The 18,643-nt window shown below is 44.3% G+C and overlaps 1 protein-coding gene across 4 annotated transcripts; it reads left to right on the plus strand.

Moving 5' to 3' along the window:
* The first annotated feature begins 302 nt into the window (after positions 1-302).
* Golga7 (golgin A7) lies at positions 303-15,564 on the plus strand. Of its 4 annotated transcripts, none has more exons than XM_063275571.1 (6): positions 303-402; positions 613-745; positions 6,512-6,664; positions 10,982-11,083; positions 12,184-12,251; positions 14,231-15,564. In XM_063275571.1, the coding sequence occupies exons 2-5, from the start codon at positions 635-637 to the stop codon at positions 12,220-12,222; spliced, it is 405 nt and encodes a 134-aa protein (XP_063131641.1). In that variant the 5' UTR covers positions 303-402; positions 613-634; the 3' UTR covers positions 12,223-12,251; positions 14,231-15,564. The 4 variants fall into 4 exon arrangements, with proteins under 4 accessions (XP_063131641.1, XP_017455674.1, XP_038950600.1 ...); XM_017600185.3 differs by having other exon boundaries at positions 12,189-12,251; XM_039094672.2 differs by having other exon boundaries at positions 349-398; positions 12,189-12,251.
* The last annotated feature ends 3,079 nt before the right edge of the window (positions 15,565-18,643 follow it).

Raw genomic sequence — 18,643 nt, forward strand, 5'->3', positions numbered from 1 at the left:
GTTTTTGTGGAGGGAGGTGCTGTAGCCCACAGGAAAACTTGAACGCATAGTCAAGAAAGGAAACACTCCTATGATCAGAAACCACTTCCCCACAGCTAACAGAATACGAGTCTCTAACCCCGGAGTCTTTCCAGGAACTCCCGATACACCGATCATATCCATATCCACCTCTTATTCTTCTTCCGCCCGGAAGGGCTTCACCCGCCTACACTAGGAAGACTTCTGTCCCAGCTACCGCGCACCTCTCCGCAGCGCGCAGCCTCGGAGGTATCCTTTACGGCCGGAGGGGGCGGGGTATAAATGAGTGGCGCAGAATGAGTTTAGGAGAGGCAAGGCTTTTTGCGACAGGACGTAAGTGACGACGAACGTGGTGCGACAGCTGCTGGAGGGCTGAGGAGGCGGGTTTGTGTTAACAGGGCCGAACCAGGATGTCGGGGGGCGCGGGTCCTGGGCTTGGGTAGCTGGAGGCTCTCAGCTACAGCCATGAGTGAAGGGGATCGGCGAGGGGGAGGTCTTGGGCATCTTTGGGCGGTGGGTGGCTCCGAAGGGCAGGCGGGCCCGAGAGCCGGCTCTAGGCCGGCAATCTGACCTGTGTCTTGCCCGAACTCGCAGAGCGGCGGGTCCTGTCCTCGCCATGAGGCCGCAGCAGGCGCCGGTGTCCGGGAAGGTCTTCATTCAGCGAGACTACAGCAGTGGCACCCGCTGCCAGTTCCAGACCAAGTTCCCCGCGGAGCTGGAGAACAGGGTACGCAGCCTGGATCCCTGCCCCCGCCCCTGGGGAGTGTAGAGTCCCTGGAGCGGGAGGGAGTGTCCCACAGTTCTGGAGATCAGGAGGCCTTCAGATCCATAGCAGAAGGTCTACGAAGAAGTTACGGTCTAGTATTTAGAGAAAGACTGCTAAGGCTAGTAATGCTCAGAGTGCAGTGGTCTTATAGAACTTTGGGATGCACGCTACCCCTCAGTCCACCCAAGAGTGTCCTTAACAGGACACCGACACATAAACGTACACACACTCAAACATACAGACACGGTTATTGACACCTTATTGAGGTGCACACACATACTCAGTTATTGACATCTTGATGAGGTGCTAATTCCTGGAACTCCGGGCTGCCTCATAACCTCCTGTGGTAGTCTATATCCTCAAAAGACAGCGTCATCGTTCTCATGACTGATATTTGTGGTCACTGTGCTGATCATGATGTTCAGCTGAAAGGGTTTATTAGTGACGTGCTTGGTAGTCCAGACAGGCCTTCTTGGAACCTGAAAAACGTACATTGGCTGGGACAGGTTGTAGCTGAACCAACCCTGCACTCAGTCATAATCAGTGAGAGCTTCCTGTTTGCCTTGCATATCAAAACGGTCACGGGCACAGGTCCTTTGGACAACCTTGTAAACAAAGACGGGATTTGTTTACCATTCCTTCGGATTTAACAACACCAGAAATCTACCTGTGTGCGTGTGTTCTTGTGTGTTCTTGTGTGTTCTTGTGCGTTCTTGTGCCTAGCCCGTGTGATTCTTTTGTTCTTTGGCCGTATTAGTCAGATTCTGTTTGCTGTTCATAAGTCAGTTTCTAGAAACTGAGCCAGGAGGATGAGGAACTTTGAGGTAATTAAGCGTGGTGTGGGTGTGGGGCTAAGAAATGCTGGTTGTGGAGTAGGTGGGTGGAGATGAGTGTGTACCAGAGAAATGTGTACCAGCCATTTAAAATCAGATTGGTGGTTCGTAGGCTGGGTGTGTAGCTTAACGCAAAGAGCCTGTTCTTTCCAGGTTGAAGGCCCAGGGATCTATCCCCAGCATTAAATATTTAGTCAGGACTACTCCCAGCTACTAGGGAGTCGAAGGCAGGAAGATTGAATGTTCAAGGCCAACCTAGGCAACTTGAAAATGCCATGCTCTAAAGTGGCTTGGGAAGGGTGGGAATCCTGAACCTTATTTCAGTGGTAGACCACTTGTCCACCGCTTCCATTCCCAGCACTGACTGTTAGGGCTGAAAAATCACTGATTCATTACCTTGCCCTTAAGTTTGATTTATGCCATAGGCAAGTTAATGGCACAGTTGCCTTTCTCGAACTGCCAATTAAAGATCCAAGAAGCTTTGAAAAGATACTGTGTAAATAGTGTGTGGTTGTGGACACTTGTAATCTGGAACCCGAGGGCCAGAGGGAGGAGGATTCTGAGTTGTAAGCCAGTGTGAACTGCATAGCAAGACCGTTGTCTCTGGGGCTGCAGAGATGACTCAGGGGTTAGGAGCACTGGCTGCTCTCCCAGAGGTCCTGAGTTCAAGTCCCAGCAACCACATGGTAGCTCACAACCGTCTGTAATGGGATCCGATGCCCTCTTGCCTCAGGGAGAGTGAGGAGGGAGAGGATAGCAGGTTTTGGTTGCCTTGTTTGTGACTCGTCATTTAAAGGCCTCTAATGGTTTATAAGTCAGAGTTCTTTGTTGAGCCAGTACACATATATGCGACATCAGGCATTAGCCTTTCATCCTGTGTGGTAGAACCTTTCCTTAATAATCTTAGCTTAAGAAAACCAGATGTAGTCACACAGACCTTTACAGGAAATTGATGTTGCTAAATTCTGCCATCCAAAAGTGGTACTTCATTGACTTGATAAACCGCAGAATTGCTTGTGGTACTGACCACTGTGTGGCATGTGCCTTTGACTATTTTAGTGTCGAGTTAAACACTTGCTGTAAACCACTTGGAAAAGCTTTATGTGTGTGTGTGTTGATTATACATTTAAGTTTCCTTGATTTTGTGTGATGAAGTTGAAAGGCCTCTTTATTTCTCTGCTAACCTAGAAAGACTGGTGATTGTGCTGGCCTGCTGGTAGGCCTGGCTTTCATTCTGAGGGAATATCACACTCGCCAGTGTGCTAGAGAAAGGAACTAATGCACAAGTGTCTCATGTTACATTATACTTAAAAATCCTTGCGAGCTGTTTGAGAGCCCCGAATTCTGTCAGCTGAGCAGTCACTCCCCTGCCTGTTACAGTGTGATGCTTCGATGCCTGAGAGCCCAGCTGCCTCAGTAGTTCTTCAGGTGAACCTGTGTTGTCCTTTTAGCCAACATGTAAGTGTTGTAGTCACCCTTGGTGGTCTTCTGAGAAGAGAAACTACAAATGGACGGCAGTAGACACACATTCTACTTATCTGGTCAGCAGAAGTAACCTTTGACTTGGCGTTGCACTTGCGATCACTGTGGGCTTCAGCAGTGTGCATTTCAACAACAAGACTTCTATCTAAAGACCTTTGGAAAGCTGATGACTGTCTTACTGTGCTTAGACATAGCAGATGTTAAAAACTCCTGAATTTGTTCTTTGGAGCTTAAGTCCAGTTGTGTCACTTGATAACACTGAAATATATATCACAAAGGCAGTTTGTTATGCTAATGCTGTATTTACACAAGTATGAAGTGTGGGCCAGCAGGAGTGCAGTGCAGAAGGAGAGTGGTAGCGTAGACTGTAGAGAAGATCAGTAAGGTGACCACTCCCTGATGCCACCAAGTATCTGTTGCATTTGTTGCACTTCTGCAAGGTGGATGCTTAGGGAGGGATGCATTGCTGCTGGTTACCATGTCACTAGGAATTACAGTCCTATGGGGCTACTGTCTCTATGTATGCCATGAGCTCAGAACATTATGGAGCCCATAACTGTTAATGCTGTTTGCCCTAACTACTCCCATCTATGCCCCATCCCACATTCTTTTATATTAACTTTTTAAAATCGCATGGACTTCATATGTGCATGCACTAAGGTTGGAGCCCAGGGCTTAGCCCATGCTAAGTGAATGCTTGACCACTGAAAAACCCAGTTTTCTTATAATATGCTTTTAAAACAACTTTATTCCTTTTTTTCATTCTTTAAAAGAAATTTCTGGCTACAGATTTGTTTATTAACCTGCCCTAGATTTGCCTCCGTCTTGCAAACTGTTAGACTCTGATAATAGTATTTCTAGTCCAAAGGACAATTTATAGATCTAGAAGGGCAGTTCTAATCTGGAAGAAATAAGGTAATCCTGATTGGATCGCATTGTTTTGAATTATATTGTATATAAAGATATCTAACAATGAAAGAGCTTATGAAATCATAACAGTGCCGGTTATTGAAGTAACAGTAAAGTCAGACTATCAAATGTGCACTGGCTACTGAGGGGTGAGTTCAGGCATCACTGGACTGTGCTTTTTCTCAGGTTAAGAGCACTATGGCTTCCATCCTCAGTGACCTTTTTTCCCTTTAAAGGGGGGGAGTGGGAAGGAGGGCTGTTTCCAGACAGGGTCTCACTCTGTAGCTCTCACTGTATTGGAATTCACTATGGGGACCTGCCTGGCCTCAAACTCACAAAGATTCGACTGCCTCTGACTCCCAAGTGCTGGGTTAAAGGTGTGCAACCTTGTGCCCAGCTCTCAGTGACCAGTCTTGACCCTATCCTGAAGTAGAGAAAGATGTGGGAAGCTGGCCCTCCTCTCAGTGTTCTTGTCCACCTAGCCCTTGTCACAGTAACTAGGGGCAAAGCAATGACGACAACCACTTCTGACCCAAGAGCTTTTAAGAACTCACAGAGAGGATCATAAAATACTCTCTACTTTCCGATTTATTTCTTGGATTGGAGATGCGGCTCTGTAGAATGCTTGCCTAGCATGTGTGATGCTCTGGGTCAGGAGGAAGGTGGCAGATGAAATGTTCTACTGTGACTGGGCTTTTAAAATTCTAGGATGAAAGAACTATGAAGTCTGCAAAACTTTGTTAGAAGAAGAAAGTAAAATCAAATTAGTGGGGGTAGAAATAGAACTCAGTTTTTTGTTTTTTATTATATACGAGTACACTGTTGCTGTCTTCAGACACTCCAGAAGAGGGCATTGGCTCTCATTACAGATGGTTGTGAGCCACCATGTGGTTGCTGGGATTTGAACTCAGGACCCCTGGAAGAGCAGTCAGTGCTCTTAACCGCTGAGCCATCTCTCCAGCCCTAGAACTCAGTTTTTAGAGTCCTTGGCTAATGTGCAGGAAACTGTGGGTTCTGTCCCCTACTCCACATAGAATTAGGTGTGGCAGTTTATGTCTTTAATCCTCAAAAGATGAAGAAGACAGAAGGATCAGAACATGAAAGTCATCCTGTCTTTAGCCATATCATGGGTTTGAAGTCAGCCTGGAGTACGTGAGACCCTGTCTCAAGAAAAGAAAAAGACAAAGGCATGGCTAGAGTAAGAGACAGGCTGGCAGCAGCAGAATTGTGCTGCTGTCACTGAGTGCACAAACGTCATCTGAGAGATGGTTGTGAGGCAGTTGCCTTCTCTGGGACGTACATAGCCTGTCCTTAACTAAAATATTACCAAGACAAATAGCAAATGCATTAGTATTAACGTAGAGTAATGGTGTCACAGAGGTCAGGAATGGCTTTACTGTGAAGCAGTGTGTCAGTTTGAGATTTTTGCCCTTCCCTATAGTATGAGCATCTAGTAACAAAATATCTGCTGCAAAAAAGGAGCCTAAAAAAGAACCATTGACAGCTCAGCCTAAAATATTCTTTCCTCAGTATTCAAACGTACTCTCAATCAGAAATGGTGATGCATACCTTAATCCCAGCATTTGGAAGGCCAAGACATGGAAATCACAAGTATGAGGCCATCCTGGGCTATATAGTGAGACCCTCTTTAGAAAAGCAAATGAATAAATATTTTTCCAGGGTAAAAGGAACCTCTTCTTATGTGCCCTTACAATTAAGGGTGTGTGTGTAAAAGACTGGCCATAGCAGTCTAGGTGCTCAGGGTACAATTATGTGTGACTAGAAAGAATGGCATTAACATTGAGTGTAGAGAAGTAGTATTTTGAACCTTCCCAATATCCAGTATCCCACAAGATGGGTAAGTTAAATTCTCAGCGTTTACATTGTGACATAGCTCTGGATTTAGTCACAGGAAGAGTTGTTTGCCTTATCTCTTGGGCTTTGTTTGCTTTTTAGACAAGGTCTCATGAGCCCAGGCTGTACGCACACTTACTATATAGCTAATGTCTTAAGTACTTTTCTATTCTGTAAGGAGTCACCATGAAAGCAATTGATTAGGGGCCTTGCAGTTCAGAGGGTGAGTGGACTCCGTGACCAACATGGTAGGGAGCTGGCAGCCGGCAGGCAGGCAGGCAGGCACTGAAGCAATAGCTGAGGGTTTACATTTGATCTGCAAGTTAGAGACAGAAAAAAGCTAACATGAGTGGCCAGAAGCCCACCCCCAGTGACACCTTCAATAAGGCTATGCCTTCTAATTGTTAGCAAACAGATCCACAACTGGTGACCAGCATTCAGACATGCTACTGACCCACCTCTGCTCGCACTACTGACCCACCTGCCTTGGCACCCATGTGTTCTGGAATCACAGCATTTGTTTCTATGCCTGTTCTGTTGTCTTTTAAATTTGGAATTTTGTCAAGACCACAAGGTCTGTCTGGTAGCAAAGAATGATTTGACCGTCTTCATTTCTAGAACTTATTTTTAAAAATCTTCTCCCCTACAGGTTGATAGACAGCAGTTTGAAGAAACAGTTCGAACTCTAAATAACCTTTACGCAGAAGCGGAGAAGCTTGGGGGCCAGTCATATCTTGAAGGCTGTCTGGCCTGTTTAACAGCATACACCATCTTCTTATGCATGGAGACTCATTACGAGAAGGTAAGGCCACATTGTGTTCAGACAGATCTCTAGACATCGTGAGAAAAGATAGTTTATATATTAACAGTTGATTTAAACTTTAGAAATATTTGTAATAATAATTCAGATTTTGCTATTGCTCTTGTGTCCAGAGCACATAGGAGTAGGTCCTACATGTTTTTGAAATAGGTCAAAATGTGTGTGTCTGCTTGGGGTGACAGCCAGTGTTCCAACTCTACATGCAAAGTTAATGTAGAAAATCTGGATGTCTCCTTGTCTCCAGCTTTTTGAGAATGTTTTTCACAAAATTTCCATTTTCAGTCATAGCCTCCAACTTGAGTTCTTTTCTCCTCTTTCCAGCTGCCTACCAGATATAGAGTTGCTAGTTGTCAACTGGAAATGTTCAGAATGCAAACCCCCATCTCCCCGTCCTGTTCAATAGCCCTCTCTGGCTGAGACATGAAGAGGGAGCCTAGCTGTAAAGGCTGCTGTTTTCTGTTCCCCTTTGTTACCGGGTCATGGTCTTCTCTGCTGTCGTCTCTGTTGACGCTCCCCTGTCTTGCTCCTAGACTGCTCAGCGCTGTCCTAACGCATTTCTCCTTGCCCTTTGCTTTTCCAGCTCACTTTCCACTGTCTTTAGAAAACACAGCCTTACTTCCTCTGCTACTCCTAAGTCACGACCTCCTTCTTCCCCAGTTATGACTGGAACGAGTAAGATCCTCCTGAAGCTGATATCAGGTTGCCTTTCGAGCTCCATCTCCCACGCCTTCCTTCACATGTTTCAACAGACAGACTGGATTAGAAGTGTAGACTTTATCTCTGTGGCAGGAGCCACTCAGAGAGAGCACAGATGTCAGGCAGCACTGATTCTAAGTAGGCTTTGGGTGTGTGGGGAAAGAGCCCGAGAGTGGCAATGGACACGCAAGGTAGGGAGCTCCACAGAAGCCCACGCTGAGACTCCTTGGATTAGGAGTGTGGCAGTTTGGGTGGAAGGAAGGGAAGGATTTCAAAGGATATGCTGATAGTAGAACCAGGATTCAGGGAGGAGTTAACTTTAAGGAAAAGGGGAAGTTGAATTCCCATAGATTGAAAACATAGTCATCCAGCAATGCTCTTAAGGAAGCGTTTCTGCCAGGGATGGTAGAGGTTTATCCTTTGGAGTGACAGCTGTAAGAGGGAATTAGTAATTAGGTACAGACAATTAGTAATTGGCTACAGGATCTTGGGTACATTCATTTCTTGGAGGTCTCTCAACTGTAAAGTAGATCTTGGAATTAATATGTTTCCTCACATATAGTAAATGTTTAATAAACACTTTCTTGAAGTAGTTTTTAAAAATATTCTTATGGATTTATATATTGTATTGCACACAAACATGCCAGGGCACCGGTGGAGCCCAGAGAAGAACCACAGGGACAGGATCTTGTCTTCCACTGTGTCTGACTGAGACAGGCTCTCTCTGTTGTTCACTGCTGCATCGTCCCCGCTAGCTGGCTCTCAAGCTTCCTGTCTCCTGTAAGGTGTGCTGAGACTCAGGCTTCTGTCCCCTGCTTTAAACAAGCTCTGAGCATTGAGCTCAGGTCACGAGGCTTGCACAGCAAACCGTCTCCCCATCCCCTGTCCTCTAGTTCCTCATGAAAAGGCACGATTAATCAATTAAACACCAGTGTTTTAAACATTAAGATTTCTTATTCTACAAAGGGTAAACTAAATATAAAGTTTACACTTTATTGTGTGGGTTAAATTTCTTGAAATTGTCAATAATCCTTTTAAAACTTGCGTGGACAGTTATGTGCTTTGTTGCTTATAATATGCTATTTATTGTTAAGACGATGGTGTTATTTCTCCATTGTTGCTATTAGAATTAGAGAACAATTGAGCTTCTAAGAGGTTTTCCTCACTGCCTGCTTTGTTTACCAACTAGAATGCATCTCTTCTGCCTGTGGGCTGTAATTAGAAGGACACTTGAGTATTTTCTGAAAATGCCAAGATCCTGTTCTCTACTGAGCCTGGCTCATGCAGTTTTGTAGCAGCCTGTTTACAGTCACGTTCCTGGGAAGAGCAGTTGTCTATTCTGGAAGTTGGATAATGTTGGATTCTGTACATATAACACTAGTTGAGGTTGTATTGGGTGTTTGGAAATAAGGTGATTTTGTTAAATATTTTGGTTTGTTTGACACTGATTTAAAGTGTAAGAGTCAGTGAGATGGCTCAGTGGATAGAGGAGCTTACGTGCAGGCCTGAAGACCCGAGTGTGAGCCGTGCGTTCTCCAGGATACTCCTGTAGTTGTGCTCTGTCCTTCACATACATGCCCTGGCTCAGGCACAAAAATCACACACACATACACATAAAAAAATAATGTAAAGGGTTGGGGATTTAGCTCAGTGGTAGAGCGCTTGCCTAGCAAGCACAAGGCCCTGGGTTCGGTCCCCAGCTCTAAAAAAAAAAGAAAAAGAAAAATGATAAAAAATAATGTAAGCATGAATAAAATGTCATCTTAAATTCAGGTGCGGTTTGGAGTGGCTGCCCCTATGAACATCTTCTGTTACTAGGAATGAAGCATCCAGAAGCAACTTGTATTGCCTTCTCCAAAATAGTATATGATTTGGAATTTTCCTTTTAGAGAGGGAGGTAGTAAAGGGAGAGAAGAGAGAGAATGAGAATGGCTCACTTGTTTCTGAGCTAATAGCCAGATGCACATAAATGATACTAAAATTTAAACAGAATCTTTGTCCAATAAAATTATGCTTGAATCAAATAATAGGAATGCTCTTTCCTGGATAGTGGCCTGAGGCCAAGGAGGAAAGCTGGTTTAAAAGAACTCATTCTTAAACCAACATCCACGCACACACCTCTGTCCCTCTGCTGTTACTGCTCTGGGGCTGAGGGAGGCCTGCTCTCCAGTTTCCCGTTCAGGTGATGAGGTAAGGAGATTGGAAAGATGATTGGAAGTCCTGAGCTGAGCCAGTTTGTGGGCCTTTCTCCCACTCATTCACTTAGGGTTATTGATGAACTGAAGACAATGCCCGAGGAGTTTGCTCATAATGACCAGCATAGTTCAGTTCTTAGAGCTGAAAATAACAGCAAACTCACATTGCTTCAGATAATGAGGCTCAAAAAGTTGCCATCTTTACAAATAGTGTTTTTAATTTACTGAAGAACCATGTAGATTGCTCTTTCAATAATGTCTCTCCTCACCTAAAAAGGAATAAGCCTGAGATTATGTTATCTGCAAAGACAGACTCTAAATCGCATGGCACATAAATATTTATTTATGTATTTCCATTCAGTAAGTAGTAAACTATTCAAACCTCATCGAGCTTTGTATTTTAAGATAGTTTACACTAAAATCTCTCAGTTGTAACGTCTCCCTCCTTTACTGCACTCCTGGTACATCGGCACTCTTAGCCCCTGGCGAACGCTCGACCTGCAGCGCCACTTTGCTTGCATACGTTGCTTTCCCTGTCTGTTTTGTGAGCAAGTTTGTCCCTCACCATGTTCTCACGGTGAAGATCTAAAGCTGTACTGTGTAACTTAAAGACTAAATGGCAGTCCTTTAGAGAGGGGCGGGGATGACTTTGAGCTGAGGTCGAGCGTGTAGCCCCTTGACTTTAGAGAGCCACTCAGACATATTTCTCACTTTCTCAGAATTGCCCTTATTGAAGCTGAGGATTTGGCTGTTTCTCAAGGTTCCTTTGTGTCCTCTCTGGGTTTTGTCTACATTTGTTTTGACTTTTTCAAGCTTAATACTACATTCATAATTTGAAGTTCTGTCTAGGAAATAAGAGCAAACTACAGAGCATCACTGTATGCAAACGCAGAAATGATTCGAGCCATCTGTGGTCAGAAACCCCACCAGCACTGACGTCTGTGTGCTCTACAAAGAAAAGGGGCCTCCAGCAGAGGGACAGAGCTCCCTTTGTCATAGGCCAAGTCATTACTTGAAATGGCTGAAAACACACAAAAGGGAGGAAAGTAGTTCTTAGGCAGGAAGACCGAGAGCAAGCCTCGTATTAGAAGAGTCCATCTCAGCTGCTGGCAGCATATGAGTAGTAGCAGGAAAACGTGTGTGTGTGTAAGTGACTTAGTCCCTGTACAGAATGGAGGTGAGAGGGAAGGGCTGCTGCTCACTGCATGTGTGTGCGTCCACTGCACTGGAGTCTAGCACACACCCACTGTGTCTGTACAGCGGATAGCAGCCAGACAACCCAGACTGTTCTGCCTTGTAGAAACCAGTCTGACTTGCATTCAAAGACAACTTGCTGTCTGAATATTCTGAGATCTAGCTAATGCTTCTGATGAAATCTATAAAAAGCTGTGGTGTTTCCTTCTGACAGGTCTTGAAGAAAGTCTCCAAATATATTCAAGAACAGAATGAGAAGATATATGCTCCCCAAGGCCTCCTCCTAACAGACCCCATTGAGAGAGGACTTCGAGTTGTATCCTTTTAGTCCAGATCAGAAGGTCTTAAGTATTTCTAAAAAGAAAACCATGGTGGTACTGTTTAGCCTTGGCCTTGGACAAAAAGTATTTCACTTCTGCTCCTCTTATGTGTGCCTTCAGAACTTTCGTGTGGATTCTATACCATAGGCATCCCTTTGCCAGCATGATGGTAGTCCGTGTCTTTCTGAACTTCACATTGCACGGGGCTCTGAACTGTGTACCTGTCTTCCTTGGTTCTGAGGGCATCTGGTAGAAGTGAAGCCTGAGAGAGTAATACATCTGAGCTGCAGGAACTGTGAACATGAAGCCCCTTTGAAGGGTGTGGTGAGACGTCATCCAAACGAATTGTGGTCCACAGGGTCACCTGGCTAGTTGGTCTGTCACAGCTGCCAGTGTGTCATCTCATCTTGGCATACTGTCCATAGTCTAGAGGCAGGAGGCTTTGGGAAATTACTGAGAGTGTTTAGTAAATAAAACTGCAAAAGCCACGTTTACTTATTAGTAAGTGAAGTCATGACTGAATGGTTTTAACCTAGTCACACAGTCCTGGCCCTGCAGGTGATAATTTTAGCAGGTATTTTACTCTGCAGCAATGATTCTTTGAAGGGTCATGACCCTCTTCCACAAAAACATTTTCATATAATTGAGGGCATTTTTGAGTCCCTCAATCTCTATGAATTCTCAGTTGAATCTCCTACTAGTTACAAATACAAAATACTTCCCAGGGGTTGGAGAGACAGCTCCTGGTGGGGAGCACTGGCTGCTCCTGCAGACTCGAGTTCTATTCCCAACACCTACGTGACACTCACAGCCACAACTCCAGCTCCAGGGGACCTGATTCCCTCTTCTGACCTCTGTGATGGACGATGCACACACTGTGTGTACGTCCATGCAGACAGAACAGACACAGAGAACACCGTGCAGAGTTGTTGTAAAACTGGTGTTTTAGAAGTGACTGTTCTCATCACTGCAGGCAATTTATTAAACTTTCTGCAGGCTGAAAAGGGAGTCTGCACAAACCAAACCGTATTATCTTATGTATTGTCTGTCTCCTCCATGTGCTACATCCTGGTGTGTTTTCTTGACGGCCATGCTGTTTAGATTGAAATCACCATCTATGAAGACAGAGGTGTGAGCAGTGGGAGATAAACCGTAGACGTAAAGGTGAGTGTGCATCCCATGGTTTCTATTACAGTCTTAAGGATCTTAGCACGCATGTAAAGAGCGGGTTAAATCATGTCGCATGTTCTATTGATTGTGTAAGCTTGAGTTAATCCCGAGGTCACCTTGTATTTTAAATGTGTATGTAGCTCAAATCTACTTGGTTATAAATTTAATTTTTAGTTTCCCCTGCTATCTCCAGGCTGGTCGTTACTTTGATCCTTAGAGAGGAGTTGACTTGGCTTGCTTTAACACTTTAGATGTGCTCTAGCCTCTTAAATGTTGGGTCTTGCATACAGCTGAACCAGCCTAGAGATTTTTGTCTTTGTACCTTGTTTTTAAGGAAGCCCAGGGAATTTCAAGAGTTGAAGCTTTGGAAGGAGCGTTATCTGGAGGGTACAACATAAATTTCATTCTTTTGGTCAGAATGTTAATATTCTTGTATAGCCAGGTGATGCCCTTTAATAAATAGAAACAAATTAGTTACTAGTGATAAAAACCTGTAGTCAGATATTGTTCAGTCCATGCCTGTGTTTGTCCAGCTCTTAAAGGACAGAAATGGTACTTCCTGTTCCCATCCATTTCAGTTACACATTCCGTTGCACTTCACAGGTACTTCTGGCACTGATTAACAAGCAGCACAAGACAGACTGTACACAGCACACATATCTTCTAGGGTAAAACTAGCAACCACCATGTCAGGGCTCCTCGTCTGCTATGTGCTGTACTGATGGTGTTTGTGGATCTCATAAGGTCTCCTCTCACGGATGAGCACACTGTGGTGAAAGTAGAGATCAAGTATTTCTCCAATACTAATGAGTATTGGACAGGCTCAAGGCCCTTTGTAGGCCTCAGTGATTGCAGCACAAGAATATACAGAAAGGACAGATGGTTCCTGTCCTAGTGTTGACTCCTTCCTTCTTTTCAGTGTCTTGTCTCCTGTTCATGTATTGGATCTGATCAATCTCTCAACATTCCAAACTGCAGTGTCTCAGCACTAGTTCTGTGTTGTCTATAGTTCTGAAGCCAGAGGACTCAATAATGACTAGTATGTGGTTTATTTCCTTTACAACTTCATTTTGAACACATAGCATGAGTTGTCCATACATTTCTCATGTACAGTTTCCAAACTGGTATTTCTCACATGAGCCACTCCACTGAGACCTCTGGTTTTGTTGCGTGCCACTGAAATAAGTTTGTCATTTCTAGCTGCAGTGACACGGCATGGTCCATTTGTCATGACTCAACTTGAAATTTTGAAATGAGAAAGCTTTGTATTCAGAACTTTAGATAGTTTCATGAATGCGAATATTTTTGTCCAATACAGCATAGTTTTCAGAGTTTTATGTTGCTCACTTCCAGGATCCGCTGTTGGGATGATTATAAACTAGAACTTACTCAGTTTGACCTTTTTTAAAAAGTCTATGAGGTGTCTGTAGGTTGAAGTATTATTAAAGGGAAATTAGCATGAAATCAGAAACCATGGGGAGGCTGTTAGTAGAGCTTTAAGCAAAAACTTTGTTGCCCTTTTCTAATATTGTGCATCTGTATTAGACACATATGTGTTCTCTAAGGTTTTCTATATTAAAGATGAAACAGGGGCTGGAGAGATGACCGCCTGCTCCTCCAGAGGGGGTCATGCAGCGATCTCATGCCTGTAGCCCTCTCCTGGGCTCCACAGGCATTGCATACAGGTGGTACATAGATACAGGCAGGCCAAACACTGCTGTGCGTAAAATAAAGGCTAAAAAAAAAGAGAGAGAGGTGAAATATAACTGCTGTCACAGTAAATCAGCGGGTGGTAAGAGAAGCTGACATTTGTTAGCACTTGTGTGACAGCACATTCTAAGTGATCGCAGATCTACCAAACAGTCGGGCACCAGCAGAGCTCATCATCTGTAAGAAGCCTTAGAGGGTTGGGTTGGTTTTTAATTTATTTTTTAGCATTCCTTTCTAAAGTGTTTGCTTTTCCCGACTTACAGATCCCACCTCCAGCTGGGACCTTCGTCTATCTACTGGCTGATGGCAGAGTGTCCCTACCTCCTCTCCAGAGCGTTAATCTCTTGTCTCTGCTGCCAGAGCCACGGTGCCACACCTGGAGTGACCGCTTGTCACTCAGCATCCACTTTGTGTCTCCCAATTGTGTAGGACTCAGTGATCTTTGATTTGTTTCCAAGAAAACACAAGGAAGCAATTCACTTTTAAAAATTCAAAGCCATTTAAAAAACAGGCAGTTGGACAGCCCAAGACAAAGTCGTTTTCTTATCTGGCACCAGTATCACTGGTTCTCCTCGTCCCGTGGGTCAGTTTCCCAGGTGGCTTTATAATTCCACGAGTCGTGTCTTAGCTCAATTCTTCCCCAGATTAGCAACAGGCTTCGAGGGTGTGTTATGCCTGTGGTCCGGTTAACCTGCTGCCCGGATTCCCCATGCTACCAGCCTTGATGTGCTTCAGCTCTTAAGACTGATTCCTACCGTTCAGTGTCAGAAGCTCCTTGAGAGAATAATCCCTTACTTGTTCTAGCATTGCAGTCATCATTAGAGCAGTATTTAAAGCAGTTCAGGTTATTTCTTTGAAGGCATTTCTGTCAATGTGCATTACCTCGAAGTGTTGGGGGACATTGTGTGTGTTGCTTGATCAGTACACAGATCCGTAAGCACAAGCCAGACACTCGGCCACCAGATGCTGCCCCAGCTCCGCCCCCCAGCTCCGCCCCCCAGCTCCGCCCCCCAGCTCCGCCCCCGTGTGGTGAGCAGGCACCCTAAGCACCTGACTCTAGTTTTGTTACAGATGTAACTTAGGAGAAAAAAGTGGTAGGAATAACACTGTATGTTGCTAATTTGTAACCTACTTATAAACTCTGATTCCTAGCCTCCTCACATACAGTATTCAGGGCACAGAAATCTTTTGATTGACTCAAGTAAGTTTTGGCTTCCATGTAACTTGCAAGTTCCAGTTAACTTTCCCAGCTCTTCTTTATCTCTGTCCTCTCCGTATTGGAATTTCTTGTGTCCTTTCTTTTAGGAGTTTGAGAGCACTGTTTGGAAGAAGTTAAGAGACATAAGGAATGAACAAAGCAGTTACAAGTTGAACTTTTAGAGATAATGTAGGTGCTAATACTGGATTTAATCTTTCAGATTTAATTTGTTTTCTGGGCCGTGTAGTGATTCAGTAAACTCCTTAGATCTATGTAATAATTTAATTGTACAACCCTCATTTGTTCCTTTAAAGCCTAGACTAGTCTGTCTGCCTTTTAAACTCGTTGCAATAATGTTGGCAAAATATTAACACATTAGTAAAACTTTTCTTAAATAAACCTCTCTGTGTCTTAGTTGATGTGATTTGATGAAGGAAATGGTCTGACATTTTACTTGGAAGGCAATATTGGAGTAACTGATAAAGTATCTGAGTATTTTATTTTTTACTTAGAGTACATGTGTGTGTATGTGTGTGTGCAAGAATGTGTTGTACGTGGGTGTACTCATGCCATGGCATGCATGTGATGTCAGAGTCAGTTCTCCTCCCACCACGAGGACACTAGGGATTGAACACAAATCACCAAGGAGACTACCTGCTAGCCATGTTACCTACCCTTACTTAATATGAATAGATAGTTTTCATTAGGAAAGAGTTGTCAGAATTACTAATCTATCTGGGGTCATCTGATGACTTCTTAAAAATAAGGTAGATTTATGGAGAATACAGAATGGGACTGGTAAATTGGTAGCTCAGTGGATAAGCCTGAGCTGCACCACGCCTGGTCCCTCAGGTCATCCCGCAGACCCACTTGATGGGAGAACCAACTCCCACAAGTTGTAATTTGACCCCTACACATGCACTAGGCAGGTGCATGCACACAATTTTTCTTAAATGCAAAATACTGTGTATTCTGACATTTTACTGTGAGCCTATTCCTTATAGGAGATTTTCAGAATCTTTCTCTTGAAATAGTCATATGTGTAGTCATACACTCTCCAATGTGCAAAACCTCGAAGAAATGTAAGAGGAACTGGGTGGTGGTGGCATATGCCTTAATTGCAGTACTTGGGAGGCAGTGGCAGGCAGATTTTTGAGTTCGAAATCAGCCTGGTCTACAGAGTGAGTTCTAGGACAGTAAAGACTACACAGAGAAACCCTGACTTGAAAAACCAAAGAGGAGGAGGAAGAGGAAGAAGAAAGAAAAAGGGGGAAAAGGCTTAGAAAGAAAAGAAAAAGGAGAGGTTGGGGATTTAGCTCAGTGGTAGAGCGCTTGCCTAGGAAGCGCAAGGCCCTGGGTTCGGTCCCCAGCTCCGAAAAAAAGAACAAAAAAAAAAAAAAAAAAAAAAAGAAAAAGGAAAGGGAAAGGTAGTAAATATCCAATTCACATAGTGTTTGCCCTTAGCCAAGATGAGGTTTTGGGCTGCCCAGCTCCTGAGATAATCAAGATGGAGTTTTGTGGGCCTGACAAGATAGATGGCTGAGAGTAAAGGCCTTTGCCACCAAGCCTGAGAACATGAACCTGATCACCAGGACTCACGGTAAAAGACAGCTAAGCTCCAGCAAATAGTCCTCTGACCATCCCCACTCATGCCCAATAAACAGGCAGTGGCGGACTAGGTCACAGTCACACGAGAAAGGATTATGGCTAGGTTCCATCTCGACCTCAGCTTCCTCAGTTGGAACCTTTGAAGTCTGCCGATGACCGAAGTGGCCTGTAGGGGACCGGGAGTATAGCTTAGTGGTTGTCTACCATATGTGAGGTCCTAGATTCAATGGCCCCCTGCAACAAAGCTCAGAACTTCATGGACTTGCGAGGTCCTTGTGCCTTAGCTGGGACCAGTGTACAGACACAAACTACCATGTCCGGAATTTAATTACTAACTTACGTGAGCCTGGCAATCTTCTCAGCTTTGTGCTATTACCTTCTGACACGATAGGGAATTCCTAAACCTTCAGATTCTAGCTGAGTATGACGCTAATAGAGCTCTTAACATGTATGAGGCCCAGCACAGAAAAATGATAAAATCTTCAGGTTCATAAGTCACCTTGCTTTTTAAGAATTTTCTGAAATTGGGTCCGGCTAGACATGCCTGTGATAGGACCGAGTCCAGCTTAAGAGCAGACTGAGTGAGACGGTGGGGGGCTGTCACTTTAGAGTTGGTTTTGGCTTAAGAGAAAGAGGGGCCCTAAGAAATGATGCTTCGACTGCTAGCCTGTGGTTCTTGGCCACGCGTGTGTTCTCTAACCTCATTTCAGATTAGTTTATAGGCAGGAAGTGAGCAAAGTTCACATGCAGAATGTCTTGGTAACTACTAATCTGGACCCCCAAATGAGCACTGTAAGGAACACTCTGACTGCAAATATGGCAGTCCCTTCCCAGTGAGGGACTAGCATGTGCAGCTCACCCAATTTTATATAATCCAGTCCCGCTTTCATGACCTTTGAAGAACCGTATTTGAAAACCACACCTGAGTGGAAGGAATCACACCTGAGCCTCCAGTGTGTCAGACAAGCTCTCTGTTCTGAGCTACACTCAAGTCCCTGAGTTTGTAATATGTCCTGGCCCGTGGGAACATCAACGGAGACCCTGGAGAGGGCAGTGGGATGGATGGGACAAGAGGTGCGAGACAAGACAGTATTCTGATCAAGTCTCATTTAATCAAGCAAAAAGCACTTGCTTATAAGCAGAAAAATCACACAAACACAAACTGGTAGTCAGGGTAACGATAAACATACGTCACATCAGAAACCAATAGCATAAGTTTTGATTTCCCAAAAACTTCTTACCTACAATAATAAGTTTTCCAATCTCATGAGTGAAACAATAGAGTGAAACTCATTCTTGTGTAAAAGCAAGCTACCAGGAAGTCTCCAGTATTCTCGGCTGGTGGTAACCCCCAGGTATGCTACTTGGACACAAGGGCCCATGAAGCGGAAAACACCTAGCTCAGAGAGAGAAAGGCATAAGCAGGCCGGGTGGTCCCGGACAGTAATACGTGGTTCTTCTATTTTCTAGACGCTTGAAAATGTCTAGAAAATGCTCCTAGGAAACAAGTTACATGTTGGGTATGATGGCTAATCCCAGTAAAAGCAGCGAATCTGTGTGAGTTCAAGGCCATCTAGGACAACATAGACTAAGGGGGGTTGCAGAGCTGTACAGCAGAGCACCTTGTATATGTCTATGGAATTGCCATGTTCACGTGATCACTCCTAGAAATGTTAAAGAAGGAGAGGAAAAGGGAGGAAAGGAAGAGTGTGGGAAAGTAACTTCCCTGGCTTACATGGAAGTGAAATTAAAGAATGGCCCAGTGTTCACGGTCAAGCTGAATTACTCACTACCTGTAAATGCCAGAGACAGACAGACAGACAGACAGACACACACACACACACACACACACACACACACACACACACAC

Source organism: Rattus norvegicus, chromosome 16 (genome assembly GCF_036323735.1).
Source record: "Rattus norvegicus strain BN/NHsdMcwi chromosome 16, GRCr8, whole genome shotgun sequence".
In the NCBI taxonomy this organism is placed as follows: Eukaryota; Metazoa; Chordata; class Mammalia; order Rodentia; family Muridae; genus Rattus; species Rattus norvegicus.

Coding starts and splice junctions, on each gene's coding strand:
- Golga7 (XM_017600185.3), top strand. CDS start 635: ATGAGGCCGCAGCAGGCGCCGGTGTCCGGGAAGGTCTTCATTCAGCGA. Junction 746..6,511: donor CCGCGGAGCTGGAGAACAGG/GTACGCAGCCTG, acceptor TCTCCCCTACAG/GTTGATAGACAGCAGTTTGA. Junction 6,665..10,981: donor TGGAGACTCATTACGAGAAG/GTAAGGCCACAT, acceptor TCCTTCTGACAG/GTCTTGAAGAAAGTCTCCAA.